This window comes from Bos indicus x Bos taurus, chromosome 1 (assembly GCF_003369695.1).
Source record: "Bos indicus x Bos taurus breed Angus x Brahman F1 hybrid chromosome 1, Bos_hybrid_MaternalHap_v2.0, whole genome shotgun sequence".
NCBI lineage: Eukaryota > Metazoa > Chordata > Mammalia > Artiodactyla > Bovidae > Bos > Bos indicus x Bos taurus.
This window is the reverse complement of record NC_040076.1, coordinates 144,957,413-144,973,300: the sequence shown is the minus strand read 5'-3', so window position 1 is coordinate 144,973,300 and position 15,888 is coordinate 144,957,413. Positions and strand designations below refer to the sequence as shown.

Sequence of the window (15,888 nt, the reverse complement as noted above, 5' to 3'; positions counted from 1 at the left end):
GGCAGAGAGGCCAGTGGGGGCCCCTTGACTCCTGCAGTTGCCAAGCTGCAGCCCGGCCTGGGGGTGCTCCTAGTCTGTCCTCCACACGGTCCCCAAGAACCCCAGTCAGATGGTCGGTTTACATAACCAGCCTCGCTCCTGACCACAGCTCGGGATGTGTCAGCTGTGTGGAAGGAGCTGTCCATCCAGCTCCTGTCCAGACCCAGAGCTGCCTCCCGGTAATTAGTCCCTGACTCTCCTGCAAACAGGTACCTGGAGGCTGAAATGTTTACACCTTCCTTGGTACAAAGCAAAGATCAAAACAACTCTGGGCAGGCACCACAGGATTAAACATGCTGAGCTGCAAGTAAAAAAGCAAAACAAAGCCAGGCAGACAACATCTGGGCAGCAGGAGAGAAGCTGGAGTGGACAACAATGATGGAAAGTTGGGCCCAAGTTTTGTGACATTTTAAAGACACAGGTGTTTTTCTGACTGGAGGCAGGCTGACTTGGAACCTATATGACGTGTTATGTCATGAATTTGGGTTAACAAATCACAGCTGAAAACAGGTCCTCAGTGGCCGCCTTGTGACCCTGGGTAAACCAGGTCCCCAGCCTGGAATGTACTCTTCATGCCCTTGCAAACTTAAACACATGGGTGGATAAATCAGAACTGGCTTAGAGAGGACCACGCCTGAGAGCTGAGCAAGAAACCTCGAAGGCTTTCTCTACAGGTGGACACACTGAGGTCAGAGACGGTCAGTGCTGCAGGCTCAGGACCCGTGAGGCCCTGGGAGAACTCAGGCCTCAGGGTGCAGGGTGGACAGCAAGGTGGCACACGGAACACACAGGCTCCGGCTTCACACGAGCACACGGGCCCTTGTGCCCACCCTCACCCCAGCCCCAGGAAGCAGGACGGTCAGCAGGGCCGGGCCACCTGCAGCGCGAGCACAGGGCCCTACATGTGGCTGGTGTCCCTCAGCGCCAGTAACAGCTGGCTCTTCAGACTCCCCACTTGGTGGGTGAGGCCACTGAAGCCTGGCAACGGGGCACACATAGGGGAAGGTGTCCCACGTGCCTCAGAAATTCCGGGGAAGAAGCGGTGGAGAACCCTGTCTGTCTCAGCTGAGACTGACTTCTTCACGCTCTGCGTCAGCTGGATGCAACCCTTCAAGAGTCAGTGGGAATGCTGGTCCTGCCCGGTCACGCGCAGCACCTCGCTTCTCTGCTCAAGTTTGCTGCTCGTGGCGTGTGCTCTCTCCCTGGCACGGCCCCCAGCTGATGCCACATCAGGGACTAAAGAGAGCAACACCAGCCTGGCGCACACTCCCTGGTTCCAGGGGTGAGTCTGACTCTGTGCACTCCTGGTAACTGGACACACAGACCTGTGCTGCGTCCTGGCCACTCACCTTCCCCCATAAGCAGGCTCGACGCGTCAGAGCAGATCCATAGACAGGGCGGGTTCACTCTTGGGACCTAGAGCATCAGAGCTGGCTCTGGCGACTTGCAGGAGGGCTGACGGGTCGTGGGGCCCCGTGACCTGGAACACAAGAACATGCGGCGCGTGAGCTGACTGGTGAGCACCTCGCGCCTCGGACTGAGCCTCCACAGAACAGCGGCGTTTCTTAAGACTTGGCTGTGAGATGCGTGGGGTGTGATGAGGGCTCGTCTTGGGACCAGTCCTCCACCCTGAAGAAGGCAGCTCCACAGACTGGGGGGCTTCTGTCTCATAGACAAGCAGGATGGAAGCGGAACTTGGCCACACTGTGCACACTTCTGAGAATATAAGCGAAACAGCCAACCTTCTACTTATTTAGCATATATATATATATATATATATACACATATATACACACACACACATACTGCTTTTTCTTCTAAAATTATGAAATTATATATTAACTTAAGTACATTTCTGGTTTCCCACTTTTTACAGCTGGTATAATCATTTCACTGAAACCCTTCCCTCTCAGCAGGCAATCTGTCCATCTAGTCTTTGCCAAAGTGCACCATTTTCTCCTTGATCTAAGTTTCTTCACTTCTCACTTTTGGAATCCACATTTGTTGTCCAAACAGGAAATTTCATACCCAGGCACAAGAACCCATGCTCATGATGTCACACTCTTTGCTGCGTGTCAAGTCCAGGAGTATGTTTAGATCTCTGCGCCCTCTTGTCAGACTTCTGCACCTTAAGAAGGCTTCTTTACAACAGCGTCCACTCTTTGGAATTGTGAAGTCAGAGCACCAGAAACAATGAGAAGCCCATGTTAAACATCTCTGCCTTTCTCTGTGTCAATCAGATAACCATTTTAGGTAATAAACAACATCACTGAGTCTGTTTCAAGCTCAAATATTCTTATCCGCATAACATGCCAAGGTTTGAAATGAAATAAATGAGAAAACGTGACATGTAAGGAAACCCGTGAAAGACGACATTGAATAAAACCTTCCTCTTTCACAGAGGCAGACGGTGTCCCCGCTGGTGCAGTAAAAGAATCCACGTGTTACTGACTGGAGGATCAGAGAGGCCTGAAGCTCACGAGTGGGAACTCATGAGGAAGCAATGGAAGAATTCTCAGCAAGGGAGCCAAAACAATCCCTGAGAAAGGAACAGTCCTTTCACATGGCGCTGGGAAAACTGATATCACACATGCCAAAGAGTGAACTTGGAGCCTCACCTCACACCATATGCAGAAATTAACTGAAAATGGGCCAGAGACCTAAGCTTAGGAGCTAAAACTGTAAACATCTTGAAAATACTGGAAGAAAAATCGTCATGATACTGGATTTGGAATGATTTTGTGGATATGACACCAAAAAGCACAGACAGCAACAAACAAGTAGACGAACTGGACTTCATCAAAATTAAGAACTTCTGTGCATTGAAGGGCACTAAGAGGAAACTGAAAACACAACCCACACAACAGGAGAGAATATCCGCAAATCAGACCCCTGAGCAGGGTTAACACTCAGACTGCATGTGAGCTTCCACAACTCAATAATAAATAACCTAAAAATATACAAAGGGTGTGAGTATATTTTTCTCTAAGGAAGATAAAGAAATGGCCAGTAAGCATGGGAAAAATAACTCAACGTCATTGGATATTAGAGAAATGCAAGTCAAAACCACAGGGAGCTACTTGAAGAGAAGTTGCTCAGTCGTATCCGACTCCTTACGACCCCGTGGACTGTAGACTGTCAGGCACCTCCGTCCATGGAATTTTCCAGGCATCGATACTGGAGTAAGTTGCCATTTCCTTCTCCAGGGGATCTTCCCAACCCAGGGATCGAACCCGGGTTTCCTGCACTGCAGGCAGACTCTTTACCATATGAGCCACTAGGAAAGGCCTGTGAGCTACTTAGGGTGGCTGTAATAGCAATAACAGTAACAATCATGAAACTGATAATAAGAAAAAACAGAAAATAACAAATATCAGCAAGGACATGGAAAAACTGGAGTCTTCATCCATTGCTGGTGGAAATATAAACTGGTGTGACCACCTGGGAAATCAGGCTGGCAACTCCTCAAAATGTAAAACCTAGAGTTACCATATTACCTAGCAACCCCACTCTGAGGCTTGTACCCAAGGGAGTGAAGACATATATCCGCACAAAACCTTGCACCTGGGCGTTCACAGCAGCACTGTTCAAGACAGTCAAAGAAGTGGGAAGAACCCAACGTGCTTCCACTGATGATGGCGGATCAACAAATGGCGGCGTCTCCTTACAGCAGGACGGAACTCACTCGCAAGAGGGGGTGAAGCCTGGAGACATAACACGAGGGGCAAGAAGCCGGAAGCAGAAAGCCATGCCTGTGATCCTATCTACAGTAAACGTCCAGAACCAGGACAGAAAGTGACCCACAGTCCTAGGGCTGAGGAGAGAGGGCAGTGTGATGAGCATGGGATTCCTTCTGGGGCAATGAGAAGTTCTGGATTAGACAGTGGTGATGGCTGGACACCTTTGTGAGATGCTAAAAACAACTAAATGTACACTTGTAAAGTGTGAATTGTATGGCATGTGAATTATACTCAATTAAAAAAACAAAGGTAATTAATAAATGCCAGCAATGCAAGAGGCCCCGGGTTCAATCCCTGGGTGGGGAAGATCCCCTGGAGGAGAGAATGGCAACCCACTCCAGTATTCTTGCTTGGAGAATCCCTTGGAAAGAAGAGCTCGGGGAGCTACAGTCCATGGGGTCACAAAGGGAATGGAAGAGACCTTGTATTAAACATCACAGAGTTAACCTGTGTCTGCTGCTGCTGCTGCTGCTAAGTCACTTCAGTCGTATCTGACTATGTGTGACCCCATAGACAGCAGCCCACCCGGCTCCTCTGTCCCTGGGCTTCTCCAGGCAGGAAGACTGGAGTGGGTTGCCATTTCCTTCTCCAGTGCCTGAAAGTGAAAAGTGAAAGTGAAGTCGCTCAGTTGTGTCCGACTCTTCGTGACCACATGGGCCGCAGCCTGCCAGGCTCCTCCGTCCATGGGATTCTCCAGGCAAGAGTGCTGGAGTGGGTGCCGTGTCTGCTGCTGCTGCCAAGTCGCTTCAGTCGTGTCCAACTCTGTGCAACCCCATAGACGACAGCCCACCAGGCTCCTCCATCCATGGGATTTTCCAGGCAAGAGTACTGGAGTATGGTGCCATTGCCTTCTCCAATGCATGAAAGCGAAAAGTGAAAGTGAAGCTGCTCAGTCGCGTCTGACTCCTAGCAACCCCATGGACTGCAGCCTACCAGGCTCCTCCGTCCATGGGATTCTCCAGGCAGGAGTACTGGAGTGGGATGGCATTGCCTTCTCTGGGGTGCCGTGTCTACCCCACCCTTAAAGGAACTGCACTGGAATGATGCTCACAAACGGCACAGACACACAAGCACTGAGAAGTCAGGAGGAGAGAGGAGAACCAACAAAGAGCTGTCAGCTCACCCCTGGGAACCGGGACGTGGGTGAACACGAGGAAATGAGGAGCAAAGCAAAGACAGGGAAACCGCAGCCTCTAACAGGGCTGAACGGGGGAGCCAGCTGTTCAGCCCGCATTCCGGGAAGAGCAGGGCCGCGCAGAGCGGCTCCACGGGCCAGGGGTGTGAGGCAGGTGAGAACAACTGTGCCGATGAGAATGGTCTGTGAGGAAGCCTTGGGGCCGTGAGTGCCACCATGGCCACCATCCAGCACTCCTGGACAACCGGAGGTTTCCTCTCGGGAGTGGGTTACTCTGCAGGGTAGACATGCCGATGTGGATCTGGGAGTGTCACGGGGAAGAGAACGGGAGGAACACGAGATCCTGTGCCTCTCCCAGGGCTGCCGGTGCCCCAGCAGACAGGGCCCCCCTCGCTGCGAGCCACACAGAGTAGAAAGACTGTGACAGTGGTTTCTGATGAAAATGTAAGAAAGCCAGAAATTAATGAGCTAAAGGACATTCCATTTGAAACTGACATCCTCTGAGAACTCGTTTACTAGACACGTAGCTCCAACAAGGCACCATGTCTGGTAAGGGCACCAGGAGACCAGCAGTCCGGAAAGTGACGTGACAGACCCGCGCGCGTGGTGACCCACTTTCTTCAACATCAGCAGCACACTCAGAGGGTGGGGGCACCGAGTTCCCGCAGAGTGAGGTGTGATCGCTAGGGACAGTCTCGGAGCAAAGCCTCTGTCATTCTGTCTTCAAAACTTAACTGGTGTTGGGAAGGGGGCGACAGAAGAGATAACATGGGGTCTGTGACCCCCTCCTCACCTCTACCGTCACCCCTCACTGCACAACCCACTCAGAGACAACAGGAGTGAAGGTTTTCAGCATCTTGCTGAACAGACCGCCACAACAAATCAGTTTCAAAGGACCAGAGCCCGAGGACAGCTCGTGCCCTCACAAGCACAGTCCAGACAAAGCAGCCTGCTGAGCCGTAAATGACACACACACACACACACAGGCAGACACATGTGCGTGCCTGTGGGGGCATGAGTGGCTCCTGCTGGCATCTATGCCTTCATGTGGGGCCTGGCTTCTATGGATATCTGAGAAGTCAGATGCCCAGGAACAGTGCTGTCCTCTGCCCTGCTGGGCATCCTCCCAGGAAGTCTGGGTGACAGGAGGGGAATGGGCCAGGAGAGGAAAAGGGACAAGAGAGGAGAGGGGAAAAGAGAAGAATGGGGCTGGAGAGGAGGGGGGACAGAGGGGAGGGGGGACGGAAGAGGAGGGGGAGCCAGGAGAGGAGGGGACAGGGGAGGAGGGGGACAGGAGAGGAGGAAACAGGAGAGGAAGGGACAGGAGAGGAGGGGGAACAGGAGAGGAGGGGACAGGGGAGAAGGGGGGAGAGGAGAGAAGGGAACAGGAGAGGAGGGGACAAGAGAGGAGGGGACAGGAGAGGAGGGGGGACAGGAAAGGAGGGGATAGGAGAGGAGGGGGACAGGAGAGGAGGGGACAGGAGAGGAGGAGGAAACAGGAGAGGAGGGGACAGGAGAGGAGGGGGGACAGGAGAGGAGGGGACAGGAGAGGAGGGGACAGGAGAGGAGGGACAGGAGAGGAGGGGACAGGGGAGGAGAGGACAGGAGAGGAGGGGGGACAGGAGAGGAGGGGACAGGAGAGGAGGGGACAGGAGAGGAGGGGGACAGGAAAGGAGGGGATAGGAGAGGAGGGGGACAGGAGAGGAGGGGACAGGAGAGGAGGAAACAGGAGAGGAGGGGACAGGAGAGGAGGGGGGACAGGAGAGGAGGGGACAGGAGAGGAGGGGGACAGGAGAGGAGGGGACAGGAGAGGAGGGGACAGGGGAGGAGAGGACAGGAGAGGAGGGGGGACAGGAGAGGAGGGGACAGGAGAGGAGGGGGACAGGAGGAGGGGACAGGAGAGGAGGGGACAGGGGAGGAGGGGACAGGAGAGGAGGGGGGACAGGAGAGGAGGGGAGAGGAGAGGAGGGGACAGGGGAGGAGAGGACAGGAGAGGAGGGGGGACAGGAGAGGAGGGGACAGGGGAGGAGAGGACAGGAGAGGAGCGGGGAGAGGAGAGGAGGGGACAGGGGAGGAGAGGACAGGAGAGGAGGGGGGAGAGGAGAGGAGGGGACAGGAGAGGAGGGGGGACAGGAGAGGAGGGGACAGGAGAGGAGGGGACAGGAGAGGAGGGGGACAGGAGGAGGGGACAGGAGAGGAGGGGACAGGGGAGGAGGGGACAGGAGAGGAGGGGACAGGGGAGGAGAGGACAGGGGAGGAGAGGACAGGAGAGGAGGGGGGACAGGAGAGGAGGGGACAGGGGAGGAGAGGACAAGAGAGGAGCGGGGAGAGGAGAGGAGGGGACAGGGGAGGAGAGGACAGGAGAGGAGGGGGGAGAGGAGAGGAGGGGACAGAAGAGGAGGGGGGACAGGAGAGGAGGAAACAGGATAGGAGGAGACAGGAGAGGAGGGGGTTCAGGAGAGGAGGGGACAGGAGAGGAGGGGACAGGAGAGGAGGGGACAGGGGAGGAGAGGACAGGAGAGGAGGGGGGACAGGAGAGGAGGGGACAGGAGAGGAGGGGGACAGGAGGAGGGGACAGGAGAGGAGGGGACAGGGGAGGAGGGGGACAGGAGAGGAGGGGACAGGGGAGGAGAGGACAGGAGAGGAGGGGGAGAGGAGAGGAGGGGACAGGAGAGGAGGGGGGACAGGAGAGGAGGGGACAGGAGAGGAGGAAACAGGAGAGGAGGGGACAGGAGAGGAGTGGGGACAGGAGAGGAGGAAACAGGATAGGAGGAGACAGGAGAGGAGGGGGGACAGGAGAGGAGGGGACAGGAGAGGAGGGACAGGGGAGGAGAGGACAGGAGAGGAGGGGGACAGGAGAGGAGGGGACAGGGGAGGAGAGGACAGGAGAGGAGGGGGGACAGGAGAGGAGGGGACAGGGGAGGAGGAAACAGGAGAGGAGGGACAGGAGAGGAGTGGGGACAGGAGAGGAGGAAACAGGATAGGAGGAGACAGGAGAGGAGGGGGGACAGGAGAGGAGGGGACAGGAGAGGAGGGGACAGGGGAGGAGAGGACAGGAGAGGAGGGGGGACAGGAGAGGAGGGGACAGGGGAGGAGAGGGGAGAGGAGAAGAGGGCAGTAGAGGAGGTGACAGGAGAGGAGGGGACAAGGGAGGAGGGGACAGGAGAGGGGGGGGCAGTAGAGGAGGGGACAGGAGAGGAGGGGACAAGGGAGGAGGAGACAGGAGAGGAGGGGACAGGAGAGGAGGGGACAGGAGAGGAGGGGGGACAGGAGAGGAGGGGACAGGGGAGGAGAGGGGAGAGGAGAGGAGGGGATAGGGAGGAGAGGGGAGAGGAGAGGAGGGGCAGTAGAGGAGGTGACAGGAGAGGAGGGACAAGGGAGGAGTAGACAGGAGAGAAGGGGTCAGGAGAGGAGGGGACAGGAGAGGAGGGGACAGGAGAGGAGGGGGGACAGGAGAGGAGGGGACAGGGGAGGAGTGGGGACAGGAGAGGAGGAAACAGGAGAGGAGGGGACAGGAGAGGAGGGGGACAGGAGAGGAGGGGACAGGAGAGGAGGGGACAGGAGAGGAAGGGGACAGGAGAGGAGAGGGGAGAGGAGAGGAGGGGACAGGAGAGGAGGGGGACAGGAGAGGAGGGGACAGGGGAGGAAAGGGGAGAGGAGAAGAGGGGCAGTAGAGGAGGTGACAGGAGAGGAGGGGACAAGGGAGGAGGGGACAGGAGAGGGGGGGCAGTAGAGGAGGGGCCAGGGGAGGAGGGGACAAGGGAGGAGGAGACAGGAGAGGAGGGGACAGGAGAGGAGGGGAGTCTGGATGAGGGCAGGCTGGCAGGTGCCCTTGAAGGAGGGAGCATGTAGAACATGGGGAAAACAATGCTGAAAGGGTTTTTGATAAACCACGCTGTCTTAACACCAGTCATCTGGCTGCTGAACACGACAGGGCAGGAGAGAAAACAGGAGAGAATCACATGCTGATCCAGCTGAGACATGATGCTGACAAGGCGCCTCGAAGCCCCCAGATCCTATGGGAGGTCAATCTGAGCAATGACCCTGGGGCCAGAGCAACATACTGCTCATCTGGCAGGGGCGCCGGGGCACCCTGTCACGTGTCACACAAGGACAGTGAACACGGAGTGAGAGGTGGAGTAGCGTGCGTGCGTGAAGCTGCACCTGACCTTTAGAGGTTATGCATTCTCCTGAAGCTCTCAGAGGACAAAACCAAAGTGTTCTAACTCACAAGGCAAGTTTCCACCAATTCTGAAGACAGGGATTGACAGATCACGTTTTCCACCCAAGGGGCAATTAAGTTACAAACCATTAGCAAAGAGATAACTCTGTAATGCTCCTGGATATAACACTTTTTAAATGCTTCTAAATAAGAAATGGATGGGACTTGATGAAATTAGAAGGTCATAAAACCTCAATGATAATAAAAGTACTGTATGCCAAAATTCATACCATTCACCTACAACAGAACTTAGAGGAAAGCTTACAGCTTTTAATAGCCTACACTAGGGATAAAGAAGGTCAGAAAACTAGTAAATAGAAAATCGAACTTTAGAAGTTAGAAAAAACAAGAGAAAGTATTCACAGAAGATAAAAAGAACTTAATTATCATAAATATAATATAAATAAAATATTGCATAGAATCAGTGAACTAAAATGAACTGGAATGGGTGAATTTAACTCAGATGATCATTATATCTACTACTGTGGGAAACAATCCCTTAGAAGAAATGGAGTAGCCATCATAGTCAACAAAAGAGTCCGAAATGCAGTACTTGGATGCAGTTTCAAAAATGACACAATGATCTCTGTTTGTTTCCAAGGCAAACCATTCATTATCACGGTAATCCAAGTCTATGCCCTTGCCAGTAATGCTGAAGAAGCTGAAGTTGAACGGTTCTATGAAGACCTATAAGATCTTCTAGAATTAACACCCAAAGAATGTCCTTTTCATTAAGGGGACTGGAATGCAAAAGTAGGAAGTCAAGAAACACCTGGAGTAACAGGCAAGTTTGTCCTTGGAGTGCAGAATGAAGCGGGGCAAAGGCTAACAGAGTTCTGCCAAGAGAACGCACTGGTCATAGCAAACACCCTCTTCCAACAACACAAAAGAAGACCCTACACATGAACATCACCAGATGGTCAACACCGAAATCAGACTGATTATATTCTTTGCAGCTGAAGATGAAGAAGCTCTATACAGACAGCAAAAATAAGACCAGGAGCTGACTCAGATCACGAACTCCTTATTGCCAAATTCACTCTTAAATTGAAGGAAGTAGGGAAAACCACTAGACCATTCAGGTATGACCTAAATCAAATACCTAACGATTATACAGTGGAAGTGAGAAATAGATTTAAGAGACTAGATCTGATAGAGTGCCTGATGAACTATGGACAGAGGTTCATGACATTGTACAGGACACAGGAATCAAGACCATCCCCAAGAAAAAGAAATGCAAAAAGGCAAAATGGCTGTCTGAGGAGGCCTTACAAACAGCTGTGAAAAGAAGAGAGGCCAAAGCAAAGGAGAAAAGGCAAGTTATATCTACTTGAATGCAGAGTTCCAAAGAATAGCAAGGAGAGATAAGAAAGCCTTCCTCAGGGATCACTGCAAAGAAATAAAGGAAAACAATACAATGGGAAAGACTAGAGATCTCTTCAAGAAAATTAGAGATATCAAGGGAACATTTCATGCAAAGATGGGCTCAATAAAGGACAGAAATGGAATGGACCTAACAGAAGCAGAAGATATTAAGAGGTGGCAAGAATACACAGCAGAATGGTACAAAAAAGATCTTCACGACCCAGATAATCATGATGGTGTGATCACTCACCTAGAGCCAGACATCCTGGAATGTGAAGTCAAGTGGGCTTTACGAAGCATCACTATGAATAAAGCTAGTGGAGGTGATGGAATTCCAGTTGAGCTATTTCAAATCCTAAAAGATGATGCTGTGAAAGTGCTGCACTCAATATGCCAGCAAATTTGGAAAACTCAGCAGTGGCCACAGGACTGGAAAAGGTCAGTTTTCATTCCAGTCCCAAAGAAAGGCAATGCCAAAGAATGCTCAAACTACTGCACAATTGCACTCATCTCACATGCTAGTAAAGTAATACTCAAAATTCTCCAAGCCAGGGTTCAATAATACGTGAACTGTGAACTTCCAGATGTTCAAGCTCAAGGCAGAGGAACCACAGATCAAATTGCCAATATCCACTGGATTATCAAAAAAGCAAGAGAGTTCGAGAAAAACATCTATTTCTGCTTTATTGACTATTTGTGGAGACTTCTGAAAGAGATGGGAATACCCGACTACCTGACCTGCCTCTTGAGAAATCTGTATGCAGATCAGGAAGCAACAGTTAGAACTGGACGTGGAACAACAGACTGGTTCCAAATAGGAAAAGGAGTACGTCAAGGCTGTATATTGTCACCGTGCTTATTTAACTGATATGAAGAGTACACCATGAGAAATTCTGGGCTGGAGGAAGCACAAGCTGGAATCAAGATTGCCGGGAGAAATATCAATAACCTCAGATATGCAGATGACACCACCCTTATGGCAGAAAGTGAAGAAGAACTAAAGAGCCTCTTGATGAAAGTGGAAGAGGAGAGTGACAAAGTTGGCTTAAAGCTCAACATTCAGAAAACAAAGATCATGGCATCCGGTCCCATCACTTCATGGCAAATAGATGGAGAAACAGTGGAGACAGTGGCAGACTTTATTTTTCTGGGTTCCAAAATCACTGCAGATGGTGACTGCAGCCATGAAATTAAAAGATGCTTACTCCTTGGAAGAAAAGTAATGACCAACCTAGATAGCATATTAAAAAGAAGAGACATTGCTTTGCCAACAAAGGTCCATCTAGTCAAGGCTATGGTTTTATCAGCAGTCATGTATGGATGTGAGAATTGGAGTATAAAGAAAGCTGAGCACCAAAGAACTGATGCTTTTGAACTGTGGTGTTGGAGAAGACTCTTGAGAGTCCCTTGGATTGCAAGGAGATCCAATAAGTCCATCTTAAAGGATATCAGTCCTGAATGTTCATTGGAAGGACTGATGTTGAAGCTGAAACTCCAATACTCCACCTGATACAAAGAGCTGACCATTTGAAAAGACCCTGAATCTGGGAAAGATTGAAGGCGAGAGGAGAAGGGGACGACAGAGGATGATATGGTTGGATGGCATCACTGACTCAATGGACATGAGTTTGAGTAAACTCCAGGAGTTGGTGATGGACAGGGAGGCCTGGCGTGCTGCAGTCCAGGGGGTCACAAAGAGTCAGACACTACTGAGAGACTGAACTGAACTGAATTATAATAAAGAATAGATCAGAAATTATGAAATAAGAACAATTGTGAAAATGAAGAAGTATAAAATTTGGTTCTTCAAAAAAGTCCCCAAAATATCCAAGCCTCTGATGACACTGATCAAGAAAGTAATCAAGGAGGCACAGATGATGTGAGTAGTTAAAGAACACAAGGCTCCTGGTTCTGGACAAGAAGAAGCAGATGCGATTCTCCCTGCATTCCCACTGAGCACAACTGAAACCTTGCATTAACCATGAGTCAATCCTCAGAAAGATGGGGATGTGGGGAGAAGGCACCTGGACTGGTCCTGAGATGAGAAGGCTGACACAGCTGTGAGCTCACTTCTGTGTCTCCCTTTGTTCCCTTCCAATTTATTCCAGTCTGGTCACTGGAAAAAACTGCAACTGTAAAATGCCAAGAACATACAAAAAAGTCTTGAGAAAAGCCAACTCTCTCCCCCATGGTCCTCCTCCCTTTGGCCCCTCAGTATAGGACTGGGGACTGAACACCAGCCAGCAGGTTCTTGAAGCTTCAGGAGTTCAGAAGCTTCTTGAGAACACTGCCCTCCAGGGAAGGCCGGCAGGAGACGTGTGCCTGTGTGCACACACCCACCCACGTGCACACACATACGTGCAAACACCTGTGCACACACATGCATGTTTGCACACACATGCATATATACCTTGCACACACACGCATGCATACACTGCATACACCTGTGCACACACATGCACACACTTACACATACACCTGTGCAAACAAACGCATGTGCACACACATGCATGCACACACATACCCATGCACACATATACCACGCATACAGCTGTGCACACACATGCACACATGTGTAAACACATGCACAAGAGCATAAACACATGCTCACACACCCCACCCATACACCTGTGCACACACATGCACGTGCACAAACACACAGTCATGCACACGCACCATGCATACACCTGTGCACATACACCACCCATACACCTATGCACACACATTCACACACACATGTGCATGCACCTGTCCACACACAGGCCTGTGCACACACATGCATATGTGCCTATGCACACACATATGCCCATGCACACACACACACCTTTGTGTGCTGTCAGAGGAGCTCCCACTCTGCAGTAAGAGGCACTCCTCCTTGCCCCTGGCATCAGTGAGACCAAGGGGGCACCTGGACCTCTCCCCAGCTCCCTGTGAACAAGGTCCCCCACCCATGTCAGCAGAGACCTGCTAAGACAGATCTTTATAAGGTCCAACATATCAACATAAGAATCAAAATTTCCAAGATGCAAACAAAAGTCACCTGCCATAATGAAAACTAGGAGCATCTCAACATGAAAGAGAAAAGAAAATCAATAAATGCTAACACTGAGATGATAGAGATACTAGAAATTTCCAACAAGGATTTCAGAGCATCCATCACAAAACTGCTGCAGTGAGCACGTGTGAACAGGCTAAAGCAAGTCTCTAAAAGCCTCAGCAAAGAAGTGGGAAGCCTGAAGAACAACCACAAATTACCAAACCCCAGTCAAAATGAAATAACCTCAGTATATCCACAGCCATTAAAGATATGATGGAAACCTGTAATAAACACTCCGAAAAGAGATCTCCAGGCCCAGATGGCTTCACTGGGGGATTTTACCAAACATTTGAGAAAGAATGAACATGAGCTTTAGGTACCCCTGTCTACAAAAACTGAATACTTCCCAGTGCATTTTGTGAGGCTGCTGTTACCTTGATGCCAAAACTGGAGATAAGACAGCTCAGGAAAAGAAAAATGTAGACCAACCTCTCTCATGAACATCAACACAAATAGATTAATGTTCTTTTAAGTTAACAAATGAATCCAGCAAAGTGTAAAACAGTTACGTACCATGGCCAAGTAGGATTTATCCAGATGTGCAATGCTGGCTCCATATTAAAATAATCAATCAATATAATCTACCATATCAACAAGCAAAAGCATAAAAACCATATGACTATATAAACTCATGGATTAAAATGCATTTGACAAAATTCAATACTTAATTCATGATAAAAATAAAAGCAAGTTAAGAATAAAGGGAAATTATGTCAACTTGATAAACAGCACCTGTAAAAAAACTACAGTTAGCATCACACATTTGGTGATAGACTGAATGCTTCCCACTAAAGTAGGGACAAGCAGGCTGTGCCTGTCACCTTGTATCCACCATAACCCTGCAAGTTCAGCCACTGCAACAAGCAGGGAGAAAACCACAGGAACACAGGCTGAAAAGAGGAAGAAAAACTATCATCGCTATTTGCAAACGACACAATTTTCTACCTAGAAAATCTTGAGGAATCTACAAAACAAGACAAAATTCCTAGAAATAACAAGTGAGTTCAGAATGGTGTGGAATATGAGTCAGATGGTGACTGCAGCCATGAAATTAAAAGACGCTTGCTCCTTGGAAGAAAAGTTATGACCAACCTAGACAGCATATTATGGAGAAGACAATGGCAACCCACTCCAGTACTCTTGCCTGGAGAATTCCATGGACAGAGGAGCCTGGTGGGCTGCTGTCCATGGGGTCACTCAGAGTCGAACACAACTGAAGCGACTTAGCGCGCATGCATGCATTGGAGAAGGAAATGGCAACCCACTCCAGCATTCTTGCCTGGAGAATCCCAGGGACAGAGGAGCCTGTGGGCTGCCATCTATGGGGTTGCACGGAGTCAGACACGACTGAAGTGATTTAGCAACAGCAGCAGACAGCATATTAAAAAGCAGAGACGTTACTCTGCCAACAAAGGTCCATCTAATCAGAGCTATGGTTTTTCTAGTAGTCATGTATGATGTGAGAGCTGGACTATAAAGAAAGCTGAGCACCGAAGAATTGATGCTTTTGAACTGTGGTTTTGAGGACTGCAAGGAGATCCAACCAGTCCATCCTAAAGGAAATCAGTCCTGAATATTCATTGGAAAGACTGATGCTGAAGCTGAAACTCCAATACTTTGGCCACCTGATGCAAAGACCTGACTCATTTGAAAAGACCCTGATGCTGGGAAAGATTGAAGGCAGGAGGAGAAGGGGATGACAGAGGATGAGATGGTTGGATGGCATCACTGACTCAATGGACATGAGTTTGAGTAAACTCCGGGAGTTGGTGATAGACAAGGAGGCCTGGCATGCTGCAGTCCATGAGGTTGCAGAGTTAGACACAACTGAGTGACTGAACTAAACTGAACTGAACTGATGAGTCAGACACAAAAATTAACTGCATTTCTGTACATAAACCAAGGACTTCCCAGGTGGTACTAGCGGTGAAGAGCTCGCCTGCCAGTGCAGGAGATGTAAGAGAATTGGGTTCTACCCCTGGTCAGGAAGATCCCCTGGAGGAGGGCGAGGCAATCCACCCCATGGACAGAGGAGCCTGGCAAGCTAAAGTCCATAGGGTCTCCAACAGTCAGATATGACTGAAGTGACTTAGCAAGCAAAACAAAGATTTAAAATCACTGAAAAATAAAGTGAAATCCTTATGTACACACTTAACGAAACGTATGCAGGATCTGTATGCTGAAAAATGCAAAATGCTGATGAAATAAATCAAAGAAACCTAAATAAGTGGAGAGACACTCCATGTCCATGGACTGGAAGACTCAACACGGTAAAGATATCAGCTCTGTT

General features: G+C 50.1%; 1 protein-coding gene across 14 annotated transcripts in view; it reads right to left on the bottom strand.

Moving 5' to 3' along the window:
* PCBP3 (poly(rC) binding protein 3) overlaps positions 1-15,888 on the bottom strand; it is a 229,948-nt gene that overhangs the window by 54,671 nt on the left and 159,389 nt on the right. For all 14 annotated transcript variants that reach the window (XM_027548070.1, XM_027548079.1, XM_027548021.1 and 11 more), the window contains one exon: positions 1,389-1,519. Coding sequence is in view for 3 of the 14 variants with exons in the window: in XM_027548055.1 (XP_027403856.1) it covers positions 1,389-1,398 (10 nt within the window). In the remaining 11 variants the exon portion in view is untranslated. The remainder of the gene's footprint in view (positions 1-1,388; positions 1,520-15,888) is intronic.